The sequence below is a fragment of the Orycteropus afer genome, unplaced genomic scaffold (assembly GCF_000298275.1).
Source record: "Orycteropus afer afer isolate SDZICR_OR568_19922 unplaced genomic scaffold, OryAfe1.0 scaffold00022, whole genome shotgun sequence".
NCBI classification, from domain to species: Eukaryota; Metazoa; Chordata; class Mammalia; order Tubulidentata; family Orycteropodidae; genus Orycteropus; species Orycteropus afer.
The window spans coordinates 14,547,985-14,571,954 of NW_006921609.1; the positions used below are offsets into that span (position 1 = coordinate 14,547,985).

The 23,970-nt window shown below is 36.7% G+C and overlaps 1 protein-coding gene across 1 annotated transcript in view; it reads right to left on the reverse strand.

Moving 5' to 3' along the window:
* Window positions 1-23,970, reverse strand: part of ROBO1 (roundabout guidance receptor 1) — a 784,554-nt gene that overhangs the window by 201,967 nt on the left and 558,617 nt on the right. The window contains exon 6 of the mRNA XM_042783645.1: window positions 20,466-20,593. Coding sequence (XP_042639579.1) covers window positions 20,466-20,593 — 128 coding nt within the window. The remainder of the gene's footprint in view (window positions 1-20,465; window positions 20,594-23,970) is intronic.

Sequence of the window (23,970 nt, forward strand, 5' to 3'; positions counted from 1 at the left end):
TTCATATTACTTGGTTACACAATCAACACCAATGCAAGCAGCAGTCAAGAAATCAGATGATGTACTGCACTGGGCAAAACTGTTGCAAAAGAGCTCTTTCAAGTGCTGAAGAGCAAAGATGTCTCTTTGAAGACTAAGGTGCACCTAACCCAAGTCACGGTATTTTCAATCACTTCATATGCATGTGAAGGCTGGACAATGAATGAGGAAGAATGAGTTGATGCTTTTGAGTTTTGGTGTTGGCAAAGGATACTGAAAATACCAGGGACTGTAGGAAGAATTAACAAATCTGTCCTGGAAGAAATACAGCTGGAATGCTCCTTGGAAGTGAAAATGGCCAGACTTAGTCTGACCTACTTTAATCAAGTTATCAGAGGGGACTGTTATCTGGAGAAGGATATCATGCTTGGTAAAGTGATGGTCAACGAAAAAGGGGAAGGCCTTCAATGAGATGGATTAACACAGTGGCTGCAACAATGGTTTTAGGTATACCAAGGACTGTGAGGCTGGCGTGGGAGCAGGCGTTGTTTTCTTCTGTTGTACCTAGAGTAGCTATGATCATGTCAGAGTGAACTCAATGGCACCTAACAACAACAACAAACTGATGTGATTTTTTTTTTTTTGTAAATTCTTATCAACAGGATAAGAACAGGACTTAATTAAAAACTCAGAACAGAACTGTTACTAATATATTCCACAAAATCACAATGTAGTAAAGAGGTGAAGGGCAAAATTTTGGGGAAGAGACTTTTTTTTTTAATAAAAGAGAGGAATACATAAAATTTTAAATGGTGAATCTATCTACATTTCAATTGACACAATCCAGTCACTGGTATATGGTGAATAAACTGCATGTGTGAATGATAATATCCCTAATAATTAAAAATGCTTATGATTTTTAATACCAGGTATCATTCCTTTTTTTGGGGAAAAGATTTAATTTATTCTAAAAGCCTGTCATCATGTCTTTCAACTTTTCAGACATAAAAAATAGAGTTGAAGAAAGCATTTTTAGAATATATTTAATGGATACAGAAAATACTATGAACTTTTCCCCTCCATTCAAATATCTCACATTATTATGTAAGTCAGAGGTAAGGCAGTGAGGGAGAGGTTCCTACTGGTGTTAAGAAGGTAGTATCTGAGGATGCTGGTAAACATCCTACAATACACAGAACAGCACCCACAACAAAGAATTATCAAGCCTAACATTTCAATAGTACCACGGTTTAGAAACCCTGGTGTAGATTAATTCCATTTAAAGCTTATCATAATAGTAACAAGTATTCATTTTATATCCAAAATAAACAGAAAGTTAGTAGCACAATGCCTGACATACTATAGGTACTGAGGAAAGGTCAATATTCCTTTCCTTCCTCTTAAAAAAACTGCCACACTTTCCATAAAATCTCAGTTATTAAATAGAGCTACTTACTCTTTTTGCCTACTAAAGAGCCTGAGATTCAAATGTAACTACCCAGAAATCTCTGTGTGAGGAGACAGTCCTCTGGACACGTCCATGGCCATGTTTTTTTCCTTTCCTCCTCCTGACTGCATCTTTAGGTCTGGGAACAAACTGCTGCCCCCACTGAGACCTGATGATTGTTAAAAGATCAAATTAAACCTACTGCATCAAGTTGATTCCAACTCATAGCAACTTTATAGGACAGAATAGAACTGCCCTATAGGGCTTCCAAGGCTGTAAATCTTTATAGAAGCAGATTGCATCCTCTTTCTCCTACAGAGTGGCTGGTAGGTTTGAACCACTGACCTTTTGGTTAGTAGTGGAATGCTTTAACCACTGTACCACCACAACTCCTTTTGATGTTTGTTAGCAAGGTTAAAAAGATACTGTGCTCTCAAATATTTGATAATATCAAATATGGTATTAAGGGAAAGCATAAGTAGCAAAAGCTACTACCTCGTCTAACAGCCTAACTGGTCTGAGGGTGACTGGCAAAAGTTAGGCCCTTTTTATTAAATCCTTCACTCACAGCACAAAGTGAGACACGTGTGGAAGAGTCATCATCTCCAACCAAACACCCTCGAAAGTTGGGGGACACTCAAAAACGGATTTGCATTTGTTCTGATGTGCTAACTGCTACTTCTTGTGAGTAACAAAATATAATTATCATATGCTAATGTTCTGGGAAGGTGCTCTGGTGGCACAGAGCCTAACGCATTTGACTTCTAACCAGAAGGTTGGTGATTCAAACAACCCACCAGCTGCTCCAAGGAAGGAAGATGGGACAATCTACTTCTGTAAAGATTTACTGCCTCAGAAACCCAATGGGGATCACTGTAAGTTGGAAGTGACTTCGTCGCAGTGAGTTTGGTTTGATTTTTTGGAATGCTCTGGGAGTTTCTTGTGTGCTCAGATTCTGATATCTATGGATCAATCAATCAATATTAGTGATTGTTACCCTACTTTCCAAAGGCTTTCTAATTAGAAATTAGGGACAAAATGTGAGCATCCTACACTTTGACGATGTGTCTGCCGAGTAACACACAGCTGGTCTCAGGATCACTATTTTGTTGCTAATATTTTTCAAAACAGGAAAGCCAGAAAACTATATCTTTCCTCTCCCTTCCCGAGTTACACAACTCATGATTAAATTCCATAGCTTTTATTTCTGATTTTTAGATCCCAGCCTCCTCTTTTCATCTCCATTGCTACCATTATGTCCAAAGCTATCCAATAGCCCTCATCTGAACTATTATAATGACTCTTCACTGGGAAAAGCTATCTATTCTTGCTTTTATTCCAATTAAATTTCCACTATGCAGTGGAGTTGAGGAGAGTGTGGCTAAGGGGAGGTGGGGGGAAACCTAATCTGAATATATATCTCTTCTTTGCTTAAAATGCTTCAATATGGTACCTTAGCTCCTGAAATAGAGAACAAAGTCCCTAATGTGGCTTTGATACATAAGTCTTCAGCATGTTTTCATATCATACCTCTTCTTCTGTGACCCTAACCCAACCTCACAGGGTTAGGTCCTTGAGTTCTCACAGTCCTTGAGCCTTTTATGGTCTTTTCTTTTTCCAGGTCTGTCTGTGCTCTACCCTGGGTTTTTCCCCCTTTACTATTTAATTCCTTTAGTTCTCAGCTCAAAAAAAAAAAAAAAAAACATATTTATTCAAGAAATTATCTCTAAATGCACTTATTATAAGTTTATAACTATATATTTGTGCAATTATGTTCCTTTCAAACTAGTCTGCAAGCTCCATGAGGGTAAGTATTTAACCATTTTGGCTATCATCATTTCTCTAGAACTTAACAATGTGAGATCATTACTCACACTGTAACTATCAGTCATGTGAGTCAACCTTTGACAATAATGTTATTTTCATATTGAAAGCACTTTCTCCTTCCTTGGCATGCCAATATCTTTATGAAGCCCCTTTTCACTTTCTGCTGATTATAGATTTTTTGTGTATATCTCTCTTCTGCACCAGAGTCTCTGGGTGGAGCAAATGTTTAACACACTTGGCTGCTAACTGAAAGGTTGACGGTTAAAGGCCACCCAGAAGTGCTTAAAAAGATTGGTGGTGGGGGGCGATTGTCAAGTGATGTACTTCTGAAAAATTAACTACTGAAAAATGCTATGGAGCTCAGTTCTACTCTGACACTTGAGGTCACCATGAGTCAAGAGTTGACAGATGCCAACAGGTGTCTGTTCTTCAATAGTCTATAATAGGCTGTGTGAGGTTAAGATCCATGTCTTTTCCACTTGTGTATCCTTCAGTAACCAGCATATTTTTTGGTACACAGAAAATTCTGAAGAATTTCTTTACTTGAAAATTTGGAAAATCAATCTTCAAATTGTCTACTTCAGAAAGGATCTATAGTTTAGGTGCATGATAGTGTTATGACAAAGTTATTCAACTGGTAGTTAAATAATTATGGATCATCACCCTGTCCAAAATTCATCAGGTCTGTAAATCTGCATGTCGGTCGCTGTGTTGTACAAATGGTTTATGCTCAACTGCAAACCTAAAGATTAGCAGTTTGAACCCACCCAGCAGCACCACATAAGATAGGCCTAGCAACCTGCTTCCATAAAGATTTCTACCAAGAAAACTCCATTGAGCAGTTCTACTCTAACACAACCACTGCCGTCGAGTTGGGCCCGATTTATAGCGACCCCTCCTTGGGTTTCCGAGGCAGTATCACTACGCGTAGGGACTCTGGTAGCATAGTGCCTAAGGCACTTGACTGTAACCAGAAGGCTGGCAGTTCAAACCCACCAGCCACTCCTCGGAAGGAAGATGAGGCAATCTACTTCCATAGTGATACTGCTTCGGAAACCCAAGGAGGGGTCTCTATGAGTCGGGACTGACTCAACAGCACATAACAACAACAACAACTCTAACACGTGTGGTTGCCATGAGTTGGAGTCAACTTCATGTCAGTGGGTTTGGGGTTTTTTCGTGAACCTACATAAATTACGTAAGCTTTCTCCATCTCAGTTTAATGGTAAAGAGTCATCAGTGTTAGCCAACTATGTGTGACACCATATGCTGAAAACCCTCACAGTAACTGTGGAAAGAGAAACATCCTAATTTTCCAAAAGCAGGACAATAATGATTAAGTAACTTTCTTAAGGTCACATATCAGGCAAGAAATTGTTGTGTGCCATAGAGTCGGCTTCTACTCAAAGCAACCTTATATGACACAGTAGAACTATCCCATAGGGTTTTCTAGTCTATAATCATTCTAGAAGAGCTCTACTGGTGCAGTGGCTAAGGTATTTGGCTGCTAACCTAAAGGTCAGTGGTTGCAATCCACCAGCCATTACCTACCAGCCAGCCACTCCTTGTTAGAAAAATGAGGCAGTTTCTTTTGATAAAGATTTACAATCTTGGAAACTATGGGGGCAGTTCTCTTCTGTCCTACAGGGTCACTGTGAGTCAGAATTGACTCAATGGCAGTGGGTTTAAATCTTTATGGGATGAGAGATTGCCAGGTGGAGCTGCTGGTGCTGACCTTTAGGTTAGCCGCTGAGCACTTAAACATTGTACCACTAAGGCTCGTTCTTAGGTAAGAAATAGAGGATTGGAATTCGGGTCTGTCCAGCTCTCAAACTGCTCTATTGCATGATTTATTAGTAATATAAAAGAGTTAAACCTTACTTTGATGTAATTTTGGTTCTGAAATATTTTAAACTGATGACCTAAACAAAATAACTTTCAATGAGAAATGACTTAAATACACAATGCATGCATTAATATATGAATATGAATGTATAATTACTCTGCTCATATATTTTGGGAAAAAATAGCTCATGCCATATTTATACAATGACAAAACAGCCCTCTCAAATCTTGAAAAAGGGTGTGATACAATCTTTTAAGTCAACCAACGTAAATGTCAAATGTAAGCCTCCATGAAACCAAATGTGTATGTTCCCCAAATCAAACCCAACTCAGTGCCACTAAGTGGATTCCAACTGATAGTCACCCTACAGTACAGGATATAAAAATTCCCCATAGGGTTTCCAAGTCTCTAAATCCATAAGGAAGTAGACTGCCACACCTATCTCCTGCAGAGGAGCTGGTGGGTTCAAATCACCAACCTTTCAGTTAGCAGTCAAGCTTAACTACATCACCAGGGTTCCTAGTATATGCTCCCAGTTAGGTTTCAAGTATAAGGGTGTCTCCATCCTCAATATTATCAACTGTAAAACACAGACTTGAAGTAAATGATTTCTAAGCCCTGTTCATTTCAAATATTTAAAGCCTCAGCAATCTATCAGAGATGTAAATAATCTAACATTTATTCTCAAGAAACCTAAATAAAGTCAAAGTTATTGATTATCAGATCTCTTTAATAATTCAGACAACGAGTAATAAATAAGGAGCTCAATTCAAACCTATCAGCCACTCCATGGAAGGAAGACCACAGAAGGAACTCTTCCATAAAGATTTACTGCCTCTGAAACCCAAAGTGGATTGCTAAGAGTTGGAATTGACTCAACAGCAGTGGGTTTGTTTTGGTTTGTTGTTGTTATGTGCCGTCAAGTCAGACCCGACTCATAGCGACCTCTCCTTGGGTTTCCAGCAGTATCACTATGGAAGTAGATTGTCCCATCTTCCTTCGGAGGAGTGGCTGGTGGGTTTGAACCACCAGCCTTTTGGTTAGCAGTCAAGTGCCTTAGGCATTGTGCTACCAGAGCTCCCTGTTTTGGTTTAGAAATACCAAAAAGCCTAAAGAGAAACACACAAGCATGTCTCACCTGTTACCAACAACCTAAACATACACTGATCGAAATGACTATTCCACTATCTACAAAGTTAACTTTATAAAAACACTTTTGTAAAATGGCCATATCTATCCAGTTTAATTGTGCATTGCTCTAAATCACTCCTAATACCACTGGCCCAACAAAATAAATGTCTTAAAGCGAACTTTAACAACCATTTATGGATTTTCCTACCCTCATAAATCTGTTATAAAGCAATTACTCAGATTTATTTTGTCTTATACTTATTTTAGTATTTTCTCCAGGTGTGTTTATACTGGCACATTATTTATCAAGTCATGAGAGTAACAGTTTAAAAGCAAATAAAAGTGCTCATGGTATTTTAATCAGTTGTGTTAAATTTAGGTATGATATTACAAAGCAATAACTTCTAATTTATACAGAATCTTGTAAAAACTAAAATAAAAAGAAGCATATTATATTTTCAAAATTATTTAAATAAATTGCAAAAAACTCCAGCTGCCATATTACTATAAAGTGTGATTATTCTAAAGATGACTATGGTATTTGGAATATGTTATAATGCTTTGTGAACCTATGAAGAATGAATATTGTTCAGCATAATTATTAATGCTATACATATGCATCACAATGTTTCAAATGTTAACAGATAATAAAACATTGATACATATGGATTTGTAAAAACTCAATTTTCTGTCATGTTTCACATCAATCTTATCGAGGGTTAGTCACAGGAAAAGGTGTCATTAAGGTCAAATGCTGTATTACATGCCATCAAGTCATCTCCAATTCATAGTGACCTTATATATAAAAGAACAAAACATTTCCCAGTCCTGTGCCATTCCCATGATCCCTGCTATACCTGAGCCCATCGTTGCAGCCACTGTGTCAAACCACTGTCAAATAAACCAAAACCAAACTCACTGCCGTCAAGTTGGTCCCAACTCATAGGAACCTCTCTTTGGGTTTCCGAGGCAGTATCTCTACAGAAGTAGATTGCCCAGTCTTCTTTCCAAGGAGTTGCTGGTGAGTTTGAACCATCAGCCTTCTGGTTAGCAGTTAAATGCCTTAGATACTTCTTGTTGTTGTTGTTATGTGCCGTCGAGTCGGCCCCGACTCATAGCGACCCCTCCTTGGGTTTCCGAGGCAGTATCACTACCGAAGTAGGATTGCCCAACCTTCCTTCCGAGGAGTGGCTGGTGGGTTTGAACCGCCAGCCGTCTGGTTAGCAGGCAAGTGTCTTAGCCACTATGCTACCAGAGCTCCCCTTAGATACTAGACCACCAGAACTCCTGTGTCAATTAAGCTACAGTTTTTCTCTTTTAAACAATAACTCATCTCAATCATTGTATGCCATAACAGTTCTAGCTAAAGTAGAAAACATTAATATGAATTGATATAAAATTTATTCTTTTACATTATATGATCCACAATATCACAAAATAATTTCAAGTTTTAAGATTATATGAGATTTTTAGCAATGAATCTAACCCAAACCACCTGTCAATTATTAGAGCAAAACACACATTCATTTCTCCAAATTCCATTCTCAGGCCAATTCAGATTATAAAAATTCATACAACTCAACTACATATTCCCACACTAATATTATGTATTTTACATAGTAAAATGCAGTTTGCTAAAAACAGTTGTAAAGTTATACAGCTATATAACTGGGCCATGAGAAAACCTTATCCACTGTTATGTAGATGAGTAAATCACATCAAAGCTCGGAATATATTGGAGGGCCCATGATGTGCAATTTATTAGTGGTGCTATGTCATTATTTCTTGTACCTGACTGGTCTACTTATCTCTTCAAAAATGTGCCTGGGACACACATTCAGAGAGTGTTCTGGATTCTCTGTAGGAAGGCCACATAGTGAATACTTTTTCTTTTGATTAATTTTTAAGATTTTATCACTTCATTTGAAATAACTGAAAGCAACCACAATGTTCAGGGGTGAATGATAGAAGTCTAAGAGAATGTCACATCTTCGGGCTTCATTAGCATTAAAATGGATGTTTCTTTAAGCTGTAAGAACACAAGAAGTCCTTAACTTTATATAGCCTACAAAAAATAAAATAAAATAAAAATGGCAAAGAATCATAGGCCAAAATCAAATCAAATAGCATGAAAAACCAGCAGGAGTGGAGCTCAGCATCCTATTTATGCCACTAGATCAGAACGGTTAGGAGAGGGAGCCATCTCACAAATCATTCTCTTGTTAAATTCTGCAGTGGGACTTCATTAAACCTCTTAGCTGATGGCATTTTACTTTCAGCCAGCTCACAAAGAGCTCAGCTGGCAATAGTGATTCTTAAAACTCTCCACTCACACATTGTGGTTTTTAGGTTTTCTTTTTATAACAGCATATCTTTTCCCCATCTGCTTCTCAAGCCCTTGGTTGAAACACAGATTTGAATTATTATTATTGTTAATACTATTATTATTATCATAATTTTCTAACTAAAGCACAAACACACACACACACACACACTCCAAACCCTGAAAGTGAGGTATTTCTAATAACTCTTAAAGTCAACACAAAGAGTAGCAATACATACAGGAGACACAAAAAAATGGTAAATACATATATATTATTATTGCATATATTATGCCCTTCACCCCTGAAACAGTGTTTTCTCTGGTGCTACTGACTTCACTGGGTTCTGAGGATTACTGCCCTAAGTCCTGAAGAATCATTCCCTAGACAACCGGTTCAGCTCTGTCTTGTCAGAGAACAGCATAAGTGTCACATACATATCAAGACTCTTAAGATGTCAGGTTAAGCTTCAGGGGTCTCATAATATGTGTTCCATCAAAATGCTGATGACTTCACAGTTCTTCACCAAGATCGTGGATTGTAGTAAACCTAGCTTGAACCTGCAAAAAGGCCCCTTGATACTATTAGTTTTGGCTTTGACTCAAATAACCACGTTAATGGTCCGAAACAATGCACTATTATACTGCCAGGTTTTCTGAAATAAGCAATTTAAGGAAACTATTCCAACAAATGATTTAAATGAAGTCTACATCAAAGAAAGGAAATTCAGAACTGAAAGGTCTAGTTTTTTCTCTCATTACTTCTTTTATGCTTAGATATCATAAGAGCTTTAAAAAGTCATGTGACCCTTATGCAAAAATCCCATATGCTGATAGAAACTTGAACAGTGACTCCTATTTATTGCAACCACCCACCGATTTACAAAATAGCCCTTTTCACCTAATGTTTGGTTTCAAATAAAGTTCATTATAGTTATTCCCTACCACTGTCAATAAAATCTACAGCAACCTGTTTACTTTTATCTTTTTATTTTTACATTCTGAAATAACTATCTAGTTGTCCATAAAAACAGTCACACACATACACAAATACACACACAAAGAAGGTTATATTGTATAAGATTAGCATCTTTGTTGTTTATCTTCAAAGTTATTTCATGTCTTAGAAAATGGTCAAATGTGCTGATACAGTTATTTTATTGGAGTGTGCTTTCTGATCCATTCTCAAGACTATTAATGTTTTAAATTATATGGAAGTTATTAGTGAGGAAAATTTATCCAAATTATTTTTATCTTCAGTTTATTCAATAATCTAATATACAGATTACATTTATAGAACAAGCAGTAAAAGGATTCAACATTTTTTATTCTAACAGGAAATTTAACAGCAGTGAACATAATAATTATGTCTAAGGATCAAAGGGAATATGTTAATTATGGATAAGTTAATAAAAACACAAACATTATTTGGATCTCAAATACATATCAAATGCATAAATGTAAAAAAAATCGTATTATTGGTGTAGTAGTTAAGGCATTTGCCTGCTAACCAAAAAGTTGGTGGTTTGAACCCACCAGCTGCTCTGTAGAAGAAAGATGAGGCAGTCTGCTTCCATAAAGATTTAGACCCTTGGAAACCCAACGGGGGTGACTATGAGTCAGAGATTGATTTGGTTTTCTTTACCATTGCCCAAAGCAACTAGAATAAATGTTCACTTATTCAAAATTTCAGTTACAGAAATGTAGTTTTTCTTTTCTTTCTTTCTTTCTTTTAACTCTTTATTGTGATTTGGATGAAATTTTATAAAGCAGTTTTGCTTTCCATTTAACAGTTCATACATGTTTTATTTCATGATATTGATTACAATCCCCACAAGTCACAGCTCTCTTCTCACTTCCTCACTATAATTACCTTTTCCCTGTGTCTTTTCTTCCCATGTAATTCTGCCTCCCTAGCTTTTTCCATACACAAATGTTTCCCTTATGATCTGCCATGGTTGATTGTTCTACGGCCTGCACCTTCAGGTGTAATTGTTCAGCTTATTGACCTATTATTTGCCTGATAATTAAGCCATGGGAGTGAGTTCAATTCCAAGCCCAAAGGGTGACCAGGGACCATAGTCTCAGAGGTTTCACCAGTCTCTGACCAGTAAGCCTCGTCTTTTTAATGTGTTTAAATTTTTTTCTATATTTTTCTCCCACTCTAGCAAGGATCTCCAGGCTTAGGAGCTCTGGTGGCATAGTGCCTAAGGCATTTGATTGCTAAACAGAAGGCTGGCGGTTCACACCCACCAGCCACTCCTCGGAAGGAAGATTGGGCAATCTACTTCTGTAGTGATACCGCCTCAGAAACCCAAGGAGGGGTCGCTATGGGTTGGATCTGACTCGAAGGTAGTGAGTTCAGTTTTGTTGAGTTTATCCAGGATCTCCAAGCTTAGGCAGTTTTCATTTACTGAAACGTATCTATGTAAAACATTGTAGCTAGCATGTTGGAAGATGCTAATATGAATCAGATCTAAATTATTTTATAGAGCTGTGGATAGGCAGCTAAAGAATTGAAGGTACATAAAGTCTTGGTTCTGACACATACATGATAGGACACATCACTGAAATGTGTGTCATCCTCCTCCTCCTCATCCCCTTACTATCATCTCCGTGGGTTCTATTTTAATTGAACATTTAAAACTTTTATAAATGTTCTAAGCTTTTTATAGCAGCTCTGGTAGCATAGTGGCTAAAGCACTTGACTGCTAACCAGAAGGCTGGTGGTTCAAACCCACCAGCCACTCCTCGGAAGGAAGGTTGGGCAATCCTACTTCTGTAGTGATACTGCCTCAGAAACCCAAGGAGGGGTCGCTATGAGTCGGGGCCAACTCGACAGCACATAACAACAACAACAAGCTTTTTATATTCATTAGCTCATTGAATCCGTAGCATAGTGGCTAAGACACTTGCCTGCTAACCAGACGGCTGGCGGTTCAAACCCACCAGCCACTCCTCGGAAGGAAGGTTGGGCAATCATACTTCCGTAGTGATACTGCCTCAGAAACCCAAGGAGGGGTCGCTATGAGTCGGGTTTGACTCGACGGCACATAACAACAACAACATACAGTAGATTTTTTTTTTTTTAAATTGTGGTTTGGGGGAAAGTTTATAGAACAAATTAGTTTTCCATTCTACAATTTTTACACATTTTATTTTGTAACATTAGTTGAATTTCCCTCAGTGTAAATAGCACTCTTCCTGCTTCCTCCCTGAGTTCCCCACATCCATTAATCCTTCTGTCCTTCCCCTTCCAGTCTTCTGAGTTTTTTTTTTTTTTTTTTTTTCAGGAAAATGCTGCCTTTTTGTCTCACATTGCTAATTGTTCTGAGGACTTTATTTCTCACAAATTTTATGTTCGCTTTGTAGGCTTGTCTATTGTTTGGCTAAGGAGATCTGGTGGTGTAGTGCCTAAGGCATTTTGACTGCTAACCAGAAGGTTGGAAGTTCAAACCCACCAGCTACTCTGTGGAAACAAGACTGGGCAATCTACTTCCATAAGGATTTACGGCCTCAGAAACCCAAAGAGATTCACTACGAGTCACAATCGACTCAATGACAATGAGTTTGGTTTTGGTTTGGTTAATTGTCTGGCTGCAAGGTGATCACTGAGAGTGGGTTCAGTTCCAAGTTTAAAGGGTATCTAAGTGCCACATTTTCAGGGGTTCCAATAGTGTCTATCAGACCAGTAAATCTGGCCTTTTTTTTTTTTTTTTACATTTTTCTTCCTTTCTGTCGAGGACCTTCTGTGGTCCTGATAGGAGCGGATGGTAATTCAGATTGCCAGGCACCTAATTCTGGTGTCAGGGTAGTGGAAATTGTGGTTCACATGGCCCCTTAATCCTTTGGACTAATTGTTTCCTTGACTCTTTGATTTTCTTCACTCTTCTTTCAAGGGAGGTATTTTTACCCCATTTTACTGACGAGGAAACTTAAGAATTAGAAATTCAATAACTTGCACAGTCAATATTTGAACCCAGGTGTGTCTATCAGAAAAGTCTGTGCACTTGACTGCTAACCAGAAAGTTGATAGTTGAAACCTACCAGCTGCTCTGTGGAAAGAAGACAGGGCAATCTACTTCTGTAAAGATTCACCACCTCGGAAACCCAATGGGGGTCACTATGAGTCAAAATCGAGTCAATGGCACTGGATTTGTTTTCATGGTCTATTAACATCTATCTTCATATTTCTTAGAAGCAGAAAGAAATTTTATCTCCCTAAGACAAACTTTTCAAAGAAATATTGAGGTCAAATTTTCAAAGCTAGAGCTCGATATCAAGGAGTCACAGAAAATTCTCCTCACAGAAAAGTCAGTTACCAAATTCTACATTAATCAGCAACAAGGAAATTAAAATCTCTAGGGGAAAATAAAAATTACTGGGAATTTGATGGATTTTTAGTTCTCTTTTAGAAGAAGTTGATGAGCAAAACAATTACAATATTATTAACAATTATTTTTCATAAGTACTTATATTCCACGAACCACTTTGGTGTGAATATAACCTTTGTTAATTACCTTATTTAATCTTACTATCAGTTCAATGATGTTTATATTACATAAACATTCATTTTTTGTTTTCAACAGAGGAAAACACAAATTCAGAGAAGTGACTTTTCTAGGATCCCACAGCTCTTATGGCATCAAAGCCAACATTTGACTCATTCATACAAAAAATGTTTTGTGAGCATGAAGGATCCACCTGAGACTGCAGTAAGTAAAGGATGCCCTACAGAACTCACTGTCAAGCAGGATAGAAATTGATACATGGTAAGTGAAGTAATAGCATCTGCTGGGAACGTGACAGGGGTTACTGAACACAGAAATAGTGGAGTGTCAGGAGAGCTTTTTGGGAAATACTTAACAAAGCTGAGTCCAAGGACAGGAGTGCTTAGCAGGTAGGAGATGGAGCCATATTAACCAAAAGCTCATGACAAATTATGTAGACAAGATAGTGATACTTGACTAAAGGAGTGACACAGAGGAGACTAAGTTGTTGCATCTTATCTTGAGAAACCATGAAAATCTTTTCTGGAAAGACCTAATAAATTTGTTCTTTAGGTAGCTAAACCAGTTGGGTGATGAACAGATTCTGTGGGACAAGATGGAGGTGGCAAGGAGACTCATGAGAAGCATGAGGTTCACTGATAGATGATCAAGGCCTGAATTAGAGCAAGGGTAAAAAGGTAAGGTGAGAGATAGGAGAAACATTTAAAAGGTACAATCAGGAGGTCATTGTGGTGCTTGTTGAAATGCAGGAAATGCAAGAAAAGGAAGAGTAAAAGATGATCTCTCATGCTTCTACCAAATATGTCTCAGCAGGCAGCATTATTACCAACGAAATGGAGAACATGGAAAAATTCAGCTTCTGTTCCTAGTCTGCTATTATTTGTACTGCAACACCATTGTTTTCTGTGAATTAACTCTCACAACTTCTACTAAGTTTCTTAGTAGAAACTTAAGAGTTTAGATAGACCTCTGATGGTTGCTTCTTGTTTTACTGAAAATTCCTAACTACTCTTCAATTCCACAGTACATTCAGACATTAAGTAGGGGCCAATCATAAACTGTAGCACTGTGGATATTTCAGCAAAGTTTTATGTTGGAAGCAGGTTTCTAACTATCAGCAAGAAGAAAGGCTCTAGGAAACAACCCATTAGTAGCAATTAAGTCAGCCAAAAGACAGCACAGGCTTTTTTTTTTTTTTCCCCTCCTCCTGCTCTCCTGCTTTGTTTCTCCCTTGTCTCATGTCAGTCTTGGACTTTCAGGCTCAGTCTTCCAGAATCTGTCACTGGCTAATCAATCCTAATGAGGAAGTGTTATGTTCCTTCATCACAGAGTAGGTATAAATACTTATGGGAAGCATCAGACAATATAACAAGCCTTCTGAATAGGATAAAAAACACATCAATTATTTTGAAGACTCATTTTAACATTCCTATGGTATGCCTTTAAATGCAAAGAGATAGCAATGTAATTCATAATAGCATATGTTATAATGAAAAAAATAATAAACAAGCAATGAAATTGAGAGAATGAAGTAATTTCACATCAAGGGAAGAATAATAGGAACAGAGCTGGGATTTCACAGAAATCTCATTCTCCAGGTAACAGCATCACTTGGTTTTACTGATGCTTGGCACCTGCCTTTAAAAAAAGCAGTTGATTAAGGGGTAGAAAAGGGCAGAAAAGCAACTATTTCTTGAGCTTCCAAGAATAACTGGTCCCTGGGAAAAGCTTGCAGAGAAATGCAGTGGGGTGTGAATTGAGAGATCTAAATGAACAGCTTCCTGCGTTGGTGTGGTCCAGCACTCAGTCCTAAAGGGACACAGAAAGACTAGATGTCTTTCAGTTCCAATTGTGAGAGAGAGACACAAAAATGGGATTAGATTTTCTTAATGGTTTGACTTGGGGAAGATAAAATGTGATTGCTTGGGAAAGGGCTGATGTATGGAAGTCCTTTTTCAGTTCAGCTTTCTGTGACAGACACAGTGATGGGAACATGATCACTTTGGTGATAGAGAGTCACAAATTTACTTTGGAAATGGAATTGTGACAGTAATAAGAGCTGCTTTATCTGTGAGGCTGCAAGAGAGTAGAAAGATTAATAATGCTATTGAATTTGTTCTATTTAAGCAATGAGCATCACTGAAGCAGAGAATCATAAGAAATCTTAGAGTCTGAGGACAAACTTGGAATGGGTGAAATTCCAAGTGTAAACTAAACCCTTTATTTGGGATAGGACTCATTGAAAACAGAATTATTTTAAAAGCTATCAAATGATTATCTTAAGTAAATAAAAATTCATTTAAAAGAGTTTTATATTAACAATATGGTAAATATTTTTTTTCCTTTATTTTTTAAAAATGTTGTGAAGCTGCATCCACCATGCTTTTCTTAAAGGCTACATTTAACCAGAGGGGGAAAAAATGTCCACTTTTTTAGGCTAACACAACTGGTTCAAAAATTTAAAAAACAGTCAAAGAATTTAAGTTGGTTATCATGAGATTCCAAGAAGAACTGCAAGGCCCACCTGGCAACCACCTAAACATTCATATTAAGATAGTAACATCATATAAAACAAACCCGAGACCGTTCTCTGACCACCAAGGGAAAGCCAAAGTTTTAGTAGCTTCAATGATACATTGTTTAAAAGTTTGGCAGGCCACCTCTATGCATCTATTTCCTTCTGGTTAGATTTTATATTTTATAGTATGTTACAATCTATAAAATGCTTATAAATACTATACTAAATATTAAGTTACTTAAAAGATGGGGCCATATGCAATATGAAACACTAGTTCAAAAGGTAATTCATTCCTGCCAAGACAGAGATTGCAATCCTAACACTTGTAAAATCGAGGCAGTAAAGTGCAAATAAAACAATATAATAAATAAAAATTAAGGTGACATATCTTTTAAAAGATGCTTTTGTTTTTGTATTTGAAATGCACAAATAGAGATTTTTTGAGGAAGTGTATAGATGTTATACACATCAGAGAAAATATGGGTACTTGCAAACATTAAGTATAAATGTAACAACATTAATGGTTTAAATTTTATATAGGAAACCATTGATAGTCTAGAAAATATCACAATACTATGTCCACATTAATTTAATTTTCTGATTAACTTGGGGTTAAGCAGAAATAATTTTCTGTTGTAATCCAAAAAAGAATTATTTTGCCACTTTTAATTGTCCTGTAAATACCCATGAAATGAACATTAATTATTCTTCAATAGATCAAATTAGAGCATTTAAGTCTCATTCTGACAATAGTTTCAATAATATATCAAACTGATATGCAAGTCCAAGAAATAGGGATATTCTTTGTATTATAATATCTATAGATCCAAAGCTAGATTTATTTTTAATCCTTATTAATATCACAAAATAATATTAAAAACTTCCTCTTTCCCAAGTAAAATAAAATCTTCTATAAAATAAAATTTTCTCTGGTAGCATAGTGCCTAAGGCACTTGACCACTAACCAGAAGGCTGGCAGTTCAAACCCACCAGCCACTCCTCGGAAGGAAGGTTGGACAATCTACTTCCGTAGTGATACCGCCTCGGAAACCCAAGGTGGGGTCGCTATGAGTCGGATCCGACTTGACAGCACATAACAACAACATATTACAAATCAATATGTTGACCTGACTCAATGGATTTGGCACTCTGTTCTGCCAGAAGATGTAACTGAACCAAGGTTACGCCAGAAATATACGTACCATAGTTTTCAGGGTTGCAATGATTAGCTGTTAACATTAAGCATATTTCTTTCTGAAAAATATTTCACCCCGCTCTTGGAGTTGTTAGTTAAGAGTTCTAAGTGGTCCTAAAGGAGAGCAAGCAGTTTCTGAGAATATTTGTTCATGGATAATCTCAGAATTCTTAAGAATAAATTACCAGAAACCATTCTCATTTTCAGAGAGATAAACTGAAATGCTATGATCTAAAAAATGTGAAACAGTCACTCTCAGTAATGGAATAAGAAATGAGGTTAGATACCCTTTGCTGTGCAGCTCCGGTGGTCTAGTGCCTAAGGCATTTGATTGCTAACCAGAAGGCTGGCGGCTCAAACCCAGCAGCTACTCCTTTGAAGGAAGGTTGGGCAATCTACTTCTGTAGTGATACCATCTCAGAAACCCAAGGAGAGTTTGGTATGGGTCGGATCAGACTTGACGGCAGTGTTCGTTTTTGTCTTTTTCCCCCTTTGCTGAGTGCTTTCTCAAACGAACAACATTCCATTAAAATATAATCATTTTTGAAAAAAAGTGAATTCCCAAATGGTCATAATTTTCATAAATTAATTTAGTTAGTTGGAAAAAATTGCAACATGAGTCCAGCACTAGCTTTGATGGTACTAACAAATCCAAAACATTTACTATTAAAAAATAAATAAATAAAAACTTACTTGATAAAAAAGTTTTCAATAATCTGTTACATAATAAATCACTATGAGACTACATAGATACTTTAGATTTCTCATTTACATTAGCAAGGAATGAACTAACTCTCTAGAACTATCTATTTTTCTTACTAAATAATGTTGTTTTTTGTTATTTGCCGCCGAGTCGGACCCAACTCATAGCGACCCCTCCTTGGGTTTCCAAGGCAGTATCGCTATGGAAGTAGATTGCCCCATCCTAAATAACAGCTATCATAATATCACTCACATGAGTATAAAACCCCTTATTTACAAAAAACTGACACTATAATCCACAATATGTTAAATACAAATACATACACATAACCTACTGTTGACACTGAGGATCAAAGCAAATACAACTGCTTTCATCACCTCTAGATGAATCCCGTGAGATATCTCTCACTCAAGGAAAATTTGGAATCCATATACCAATTTCAGATTTTAACATTTATTTATTTATCAGATAAAACACCTAATAGATGGTAAACAGTATGAAGAGTACACAAGTAGAAAATCCAAGGAAATCTTTAGTGATAAGAAAGGAATGTGTGTGTGTGTGTGTGTGTGTATGTATGGAGCATCTTCAGAATTTTGGATTGCAAGAAGAAAGTGGGAAAGAAGAGTAATTCTCAAGTCAGGATTCTTTTTAAGATGTTGGAATTGATCATTCTGCACTATGGGTGAAAATCTCACCATGATTTACTTTAAACTACTTTAGTTTTTTTTTTTTTTTTCTTTTCCTAAGACTTCTACCAGGAGCACAGGGTTTTGTTGCCCTACCATCAATTCTCATAATTAATTATTTGTTGGATGAGGAATGAAGGACATGAGGACTACTTTTAAACCCATACAGAATCTAATGGTATATTCTAAAAATGAACCACATATAACCACAGTTATCAAAACAACTCCACTACTGAATTTCTTATTCTAATTATTCCCTAGGAGATCTGGTAGTGTAGTGCCTAAGGCATTTCCTGCTATCAAATAGATTCACTTATGATTAGTTTTCTTTGTAGTCACTAGTATTTTTAAACATTGAATTTAAAATGAAGAAAAAAAGATGCAAATTGCCAAATTTCCTTTGAATGATGTTTTTTTTCTCACTTGTGTTTTGCAGTTGAGAATCATGATACATTTTTGACATACTGTGTATGTCAAAAGATCATTTAACAATGATGTTAATATGCATATTTTGTTTCAATATTTGAATAAAATAATAACTTCCCAACTATATACAGATTTCTCATGAGTTCACAGAAAACCCAATGTCATTGAAATGAGAATTTCTAAAATCCTCAAGTAGTCTCTGGATTTGTGCTTAATTTCTATTGATTCTATTGAAATCCAGGCTTAGGGAGCAAGACTTTCATAAGGAAAACCAAAGTCTGAATTAGCTTTGGAACTGAGTTTAAAATTGCACGAAGATACTCTATTTTGATTTCAATGTCTCCTTTAGACACAAGCAGAATGGCTATTATTTATAAAAGCATCAGGCTACCAAGGTAAAGGCCTTTAAAACATAAGGTGAAGCATATCTCACCAACTAATGTGGTAGACAATCAAGCTCCCTGTCACTACTGCCTGGAGATAGATACACCTTTTCATGCCTTGTATTCATCCTGGGCTACTTTCATTCCCTCTGGAGGGCTTTTGAACTCCAATTTGACATCTCTTAAATTTATGCTTTCTCTAAATGTAAAAGGGTTTCTTTTCTTACAGTTTGTAGTCTTATGTGGAGTTCAAGTCTAACTTAGATTAAAGAGAAGTAGTCTAGACCTTAGAAATTCAATGTTTGCTCTTGATCTTTTTTTTTTTTCCCTTTTGTTTTTATGAGGTTAGTCTAAAAACCCCAAAGTGGGGCATAATGGCTTTAGAGACAGGAAAGAAATATTCTTTATTCTTTTTTTATATAGTGTAAAAAGACCACAAGGCTCTTTTGTAGAAAGCCCACAGTAAAAGCACTCCCTCAAAGCCACCTTTTTCTTCTTAATAGTTTTAGAGGAGACAGTGGTGAGAAAAGATGACAGCTCCAAGTGCTGCTAATGTTAGACCCAGATACAAGCTAAGTGGTTTATGATCAAAACCCTTGTTTACTATACACTTGTCAAAACAGGGAATTTTTTCACCATTAGAATGCCCTTTAAAGGATACTGTCTCTTAAATTCCACAAGAAATAATTTATCTCCAAAAATGAAAAGAAAGAAAAAAAAAATAACAGAAAGTTCTCAGATGAGAGATAATAAGAAATAATTAATATGGCATCATGGAGACACGGAAAAAGGGATTATGAGAATGAAAAACTTCTGGATTATGGATAAAGAGGAGGTGATACTACCATTTCTGCTTATCAGTTTAAGACATGACTCTGACCTTCAAAAACATGTAGCCATAAAACATCATATCCACTATGGTTCATATAAGACCAGGTAGTAAATCTTTATCAAAATTAAATTACAAGTGCAATTCACTCATTCAACATATCATATATCTGTTACATCACAGGCCTTATGCACAGTAAGAAAAAGATTACAAAATCCCTACTCTCACGGATGGATCCTACATTTTGAAGGAAATTACAACATTCTGAATTTTGTGTTGTAAAATGCACAGACCCCTGGAGGTACATAATTTGACGTGATGGAAGATTTGTGTTTCCTTCCAAAAACAAAGTTCTCATGCCAATTGCTGGCATTTAGTTAAAAGATTACAATGGCTATATTTCAAGCCCCAGATATTTAAAGCTGAATTTCCTCCTCTACTCGACCAAGATAGAACTTTTCATAATTTTGAAAATTTAGTTCAATATTCTGAAATATACACTTACAGAGATCCCATAAGTAAAACAAAAACTTTCTTTAAATATGTTTGAAATAAAATATTCCAGAGTATATTTAATATGGTCTACTTGACAAATAACTTCATATTTCAAACAATTAATGTCATATTCTAAAACAACAAAAAAAGGGTCACCAGCTCCTACCTTGAACAGTCAGAGTAGCTGATGCTTCAGCTTTTCCAACCATATTTTCTGCAACACAAGTGTATGACCCCATATCACCAGCTATCACCTTCCGAATTTTCAAGGTATGATCATCTCGAATTTCATATCTGATGATACAGCAAAAGGAAGCATAGTTAATTGACTTTGCACTTGAAAGATCTCTCATTACATATATAATACACCTAGGTATCACATCCCATGAAACAATCTCTTCAGAGAATTTAATATAAAGTATAAATTGTGGCTTTCCTCTAAGTCAACAAGCAAATAGAAAGGAGTTTGCTATATTTATGTGAGCTAATATATTAAAATACTTTCTAAAAGAAAATTTGGGGGTAAATGTGGCATTTAGTCATTGTTTCCCTATGAAACAAGCATACAACTAAAGGTCTTGTTATATGCCAAAGTAAGGGTTTTGTAGATTTTATCTGATGAAATTATTACACTTGAATGAGGTAAGTATTATACTCATCTCCATTTTACAGATGAGAAAACTGAACATAAGAAGGCGGGGTCAACAGAACTGAAAATGCAGAAATAAATCTATCCACCCATAGACAGCTGATCATCAACAAAGCATCAATGACACATTAAATGGAGAACAGATAGTGTCTTTAACAAATAGTTCTGGCAAAACTGGTTATACATATGCAGAGAAGTGAAGCAGGATCCATACCTTACACCATATACAAAAAATTACCTCATGATGGATCAAAGACTTAATTGTAAAATCTAAAACTACAAAAACTCACTGTCGTTGAGTCGATTACGACTGATAGCAACCCCTCCTTGGGTTTCTGATGCGGTATGTCTACAGAAGTAGATTACCCAGTCTTCCTTCTAAGAAGTGGCTGGTGTGTTTGAACCATCAGCCTTCTGGTTAACAGTCAAATGCCTTAGGCACTATGCCACCAGAGATAAAAGAAGAAAAAATAGAAGCAAACAAAAAATACCCACTGTCATCAAGTTGATTCTGACTCATAGTGACCCTATAGGATGTAAAAGAATGCCCCATAGGCTTTACAAGGATATAAATTTTTACATCTTTTTCCAACGGTGTGACTCATGTGTTCAAATCACTGACATTTCAGTTAGCAGTGGAGCAGTTTATCCACTTGTTGTTGTTGTTATATGCCGTAGAGTCGGCCCCGACTCATAGTGACCCCTCCTTGGGTTTCCGAGGCAGTATCACTACGGAAGTAGGATTGCCCAACCTTCCTTCCGAGGAGTGGCTGGTGGGTTTGAACCGCCAGCCTTCTGGTTAGCAGTCAAGTGCCTTAGGCACTATGCTACCAGAGCTCCTAGTTTACCCACTAGGAGCCCTAATTTAATGCAAAAACAGTTCGCTAAACATAAGCAAACACTCACAAGTAGTAGAAGATTAACTAGACTAGGATCTCCTAAAATCTGAACACCTATATGCATCACAGGACTGCGAAAAAAAAAAAAATTGACAATGACTTGTCTTACAAGGGACTAATCTATAAAGTTTATAGAAAACTTCTGCCCCTCAACAACAACAAACAAATAAAACAAACAAGCCAATGAAAAAAATAGGCAAAAGACATGTACAGACACTTCACCAAGACATTCAGGTGGCAAACAAATACATGAAGAAATCCCTAAACGTAGATAGAGAGATGCATATCTAAACAACAAGATATCATCTCTGCCTGGCAACAACAACAATGATGAAAAAAAGAAAAATACTGGCAAGAGTGTGAGGAGACTGCAACTCTCTTACACTGCTGGTGGGACTGTAAAATGATGCAACCACTGTGGAAAATGGTATAGTGATTCCTTAAAAAGTTACAAATAGAGATACTCTATGATCCAGCAATCCTATTACTAGATACATGTCCTAAAGAAGAAAGATCTGGGACACGAGTAGATATAAGCACACCCAAGTTCACTGCACCATTATTCACAATAGCAAAAAGATGGAAAAACCTGAACATTAATGAATGAATGGATAAACAAACCGTACTATACAGTAACAATGGAATACTACATAACATTAAAGAATAACGATGAAACACCTCACAACATGGAGGAACCTAGAGGCACTATGCTGAGGGAAATAAGTCAGTCACAAAAAACCAAATATTGCATGAGACCCATGCTATAATAAGTGAAGGAGATGTTTATGCACGGAAAGAAACCTTTTTTATGGTTCCAGGAATGAGAGGGGAGGGAGGGAAAATCACTAACTTGATATTAGACATGTATTAATTCTGGTAAAGGGAAAGACAATATACAATAAAGGGGAGGTCAGGACATGACCAAGGCAAAGGAAGACACTAGGGAGTATGCAAGAGTAAAAGGCAACAATAATAAATACTAATACATACACAATACTACAATAACAATAATAATGATGTACTCATAATAATAATTATGAGTAGATATACAGGGAGACATGTAAGCTGAACAGGTATGGGATGGTGTATGAGAGGATGCCCATGAGCATATATAGGTTTGACAGATAATATTTCTACATATCTATTTGTATGTGCTACAAATATATCCAGTTATATATTATATAGTGGAGGATATGGGGGGCAAAGTGATGAAAACTTCCTAACCATAACCAAACATCTTGAAGGACTGAGTCACTGGGCTTGAGGGCTCAAGACAACAGTCTCAGGGGATATCTAGGTCAATTAGCATGACAGTTCATTGAGATAAAGTTCTACATCCTTCTATGGTAAGTAGTGACTGGGGTCTGAAAAGCTTGTTAGTGGTCATCTATGATAAAACTGTTGGCCTTTTCAGTCAGGAGCTAGTAAGAGTGAAGAAAAGCAAAGACTCAAAGAAACAATCCAAATGACTAATGGACCACATGGACCCCAACCTAGCCTGAGTCCAGAAGACCTAGATGGTATTCGGCTACTACTAATTACTATTCCGATAGGGATCACAATAGAAGATCCTATAAGGGTGGGAGAAAAACACAGAACAAAATTCAAAATCATAAAAAAAGACCAGAGTTACAGATCTGATCAAGACTGGTAGATCCCCGAGATTACAGCCCTTTAGACAATCTTCAAACCTGGAACTGAATCCACTCCCAGAGATCACCTTTTAGTCAGACAATAGACAGGCCTATAAAGTGAACACTAAATCCCATGAGGAAAGTGCACCTCAGAGCAATCAACTATGCGAGATCAAAGTGCAGCATTTGCTCAGAAACAAAATGCAAAAGGCAAGAAGGGGCAGGAAAGATGGGCAAATGAAAAGGGGGACCCAGGGAGGATATAGTAAGAGTGCTATTACCCTGAAGAGACTATAACTAATGTCAAGAAACTCTATGTCTATAAATTATTGAATGCAAAATTAATTTGCTCTGTAAGTTCATCCAAGCCACAATAAAATGTTAAAATGAAAAAGAAGACAATAAGGCGAGGTCACTTGCTGTTGGGCCCCAGTTAGTTTAGGGGCAGAACTGATATTTTAACCTGTTGTTGTTGTTATGTGCTGTCGA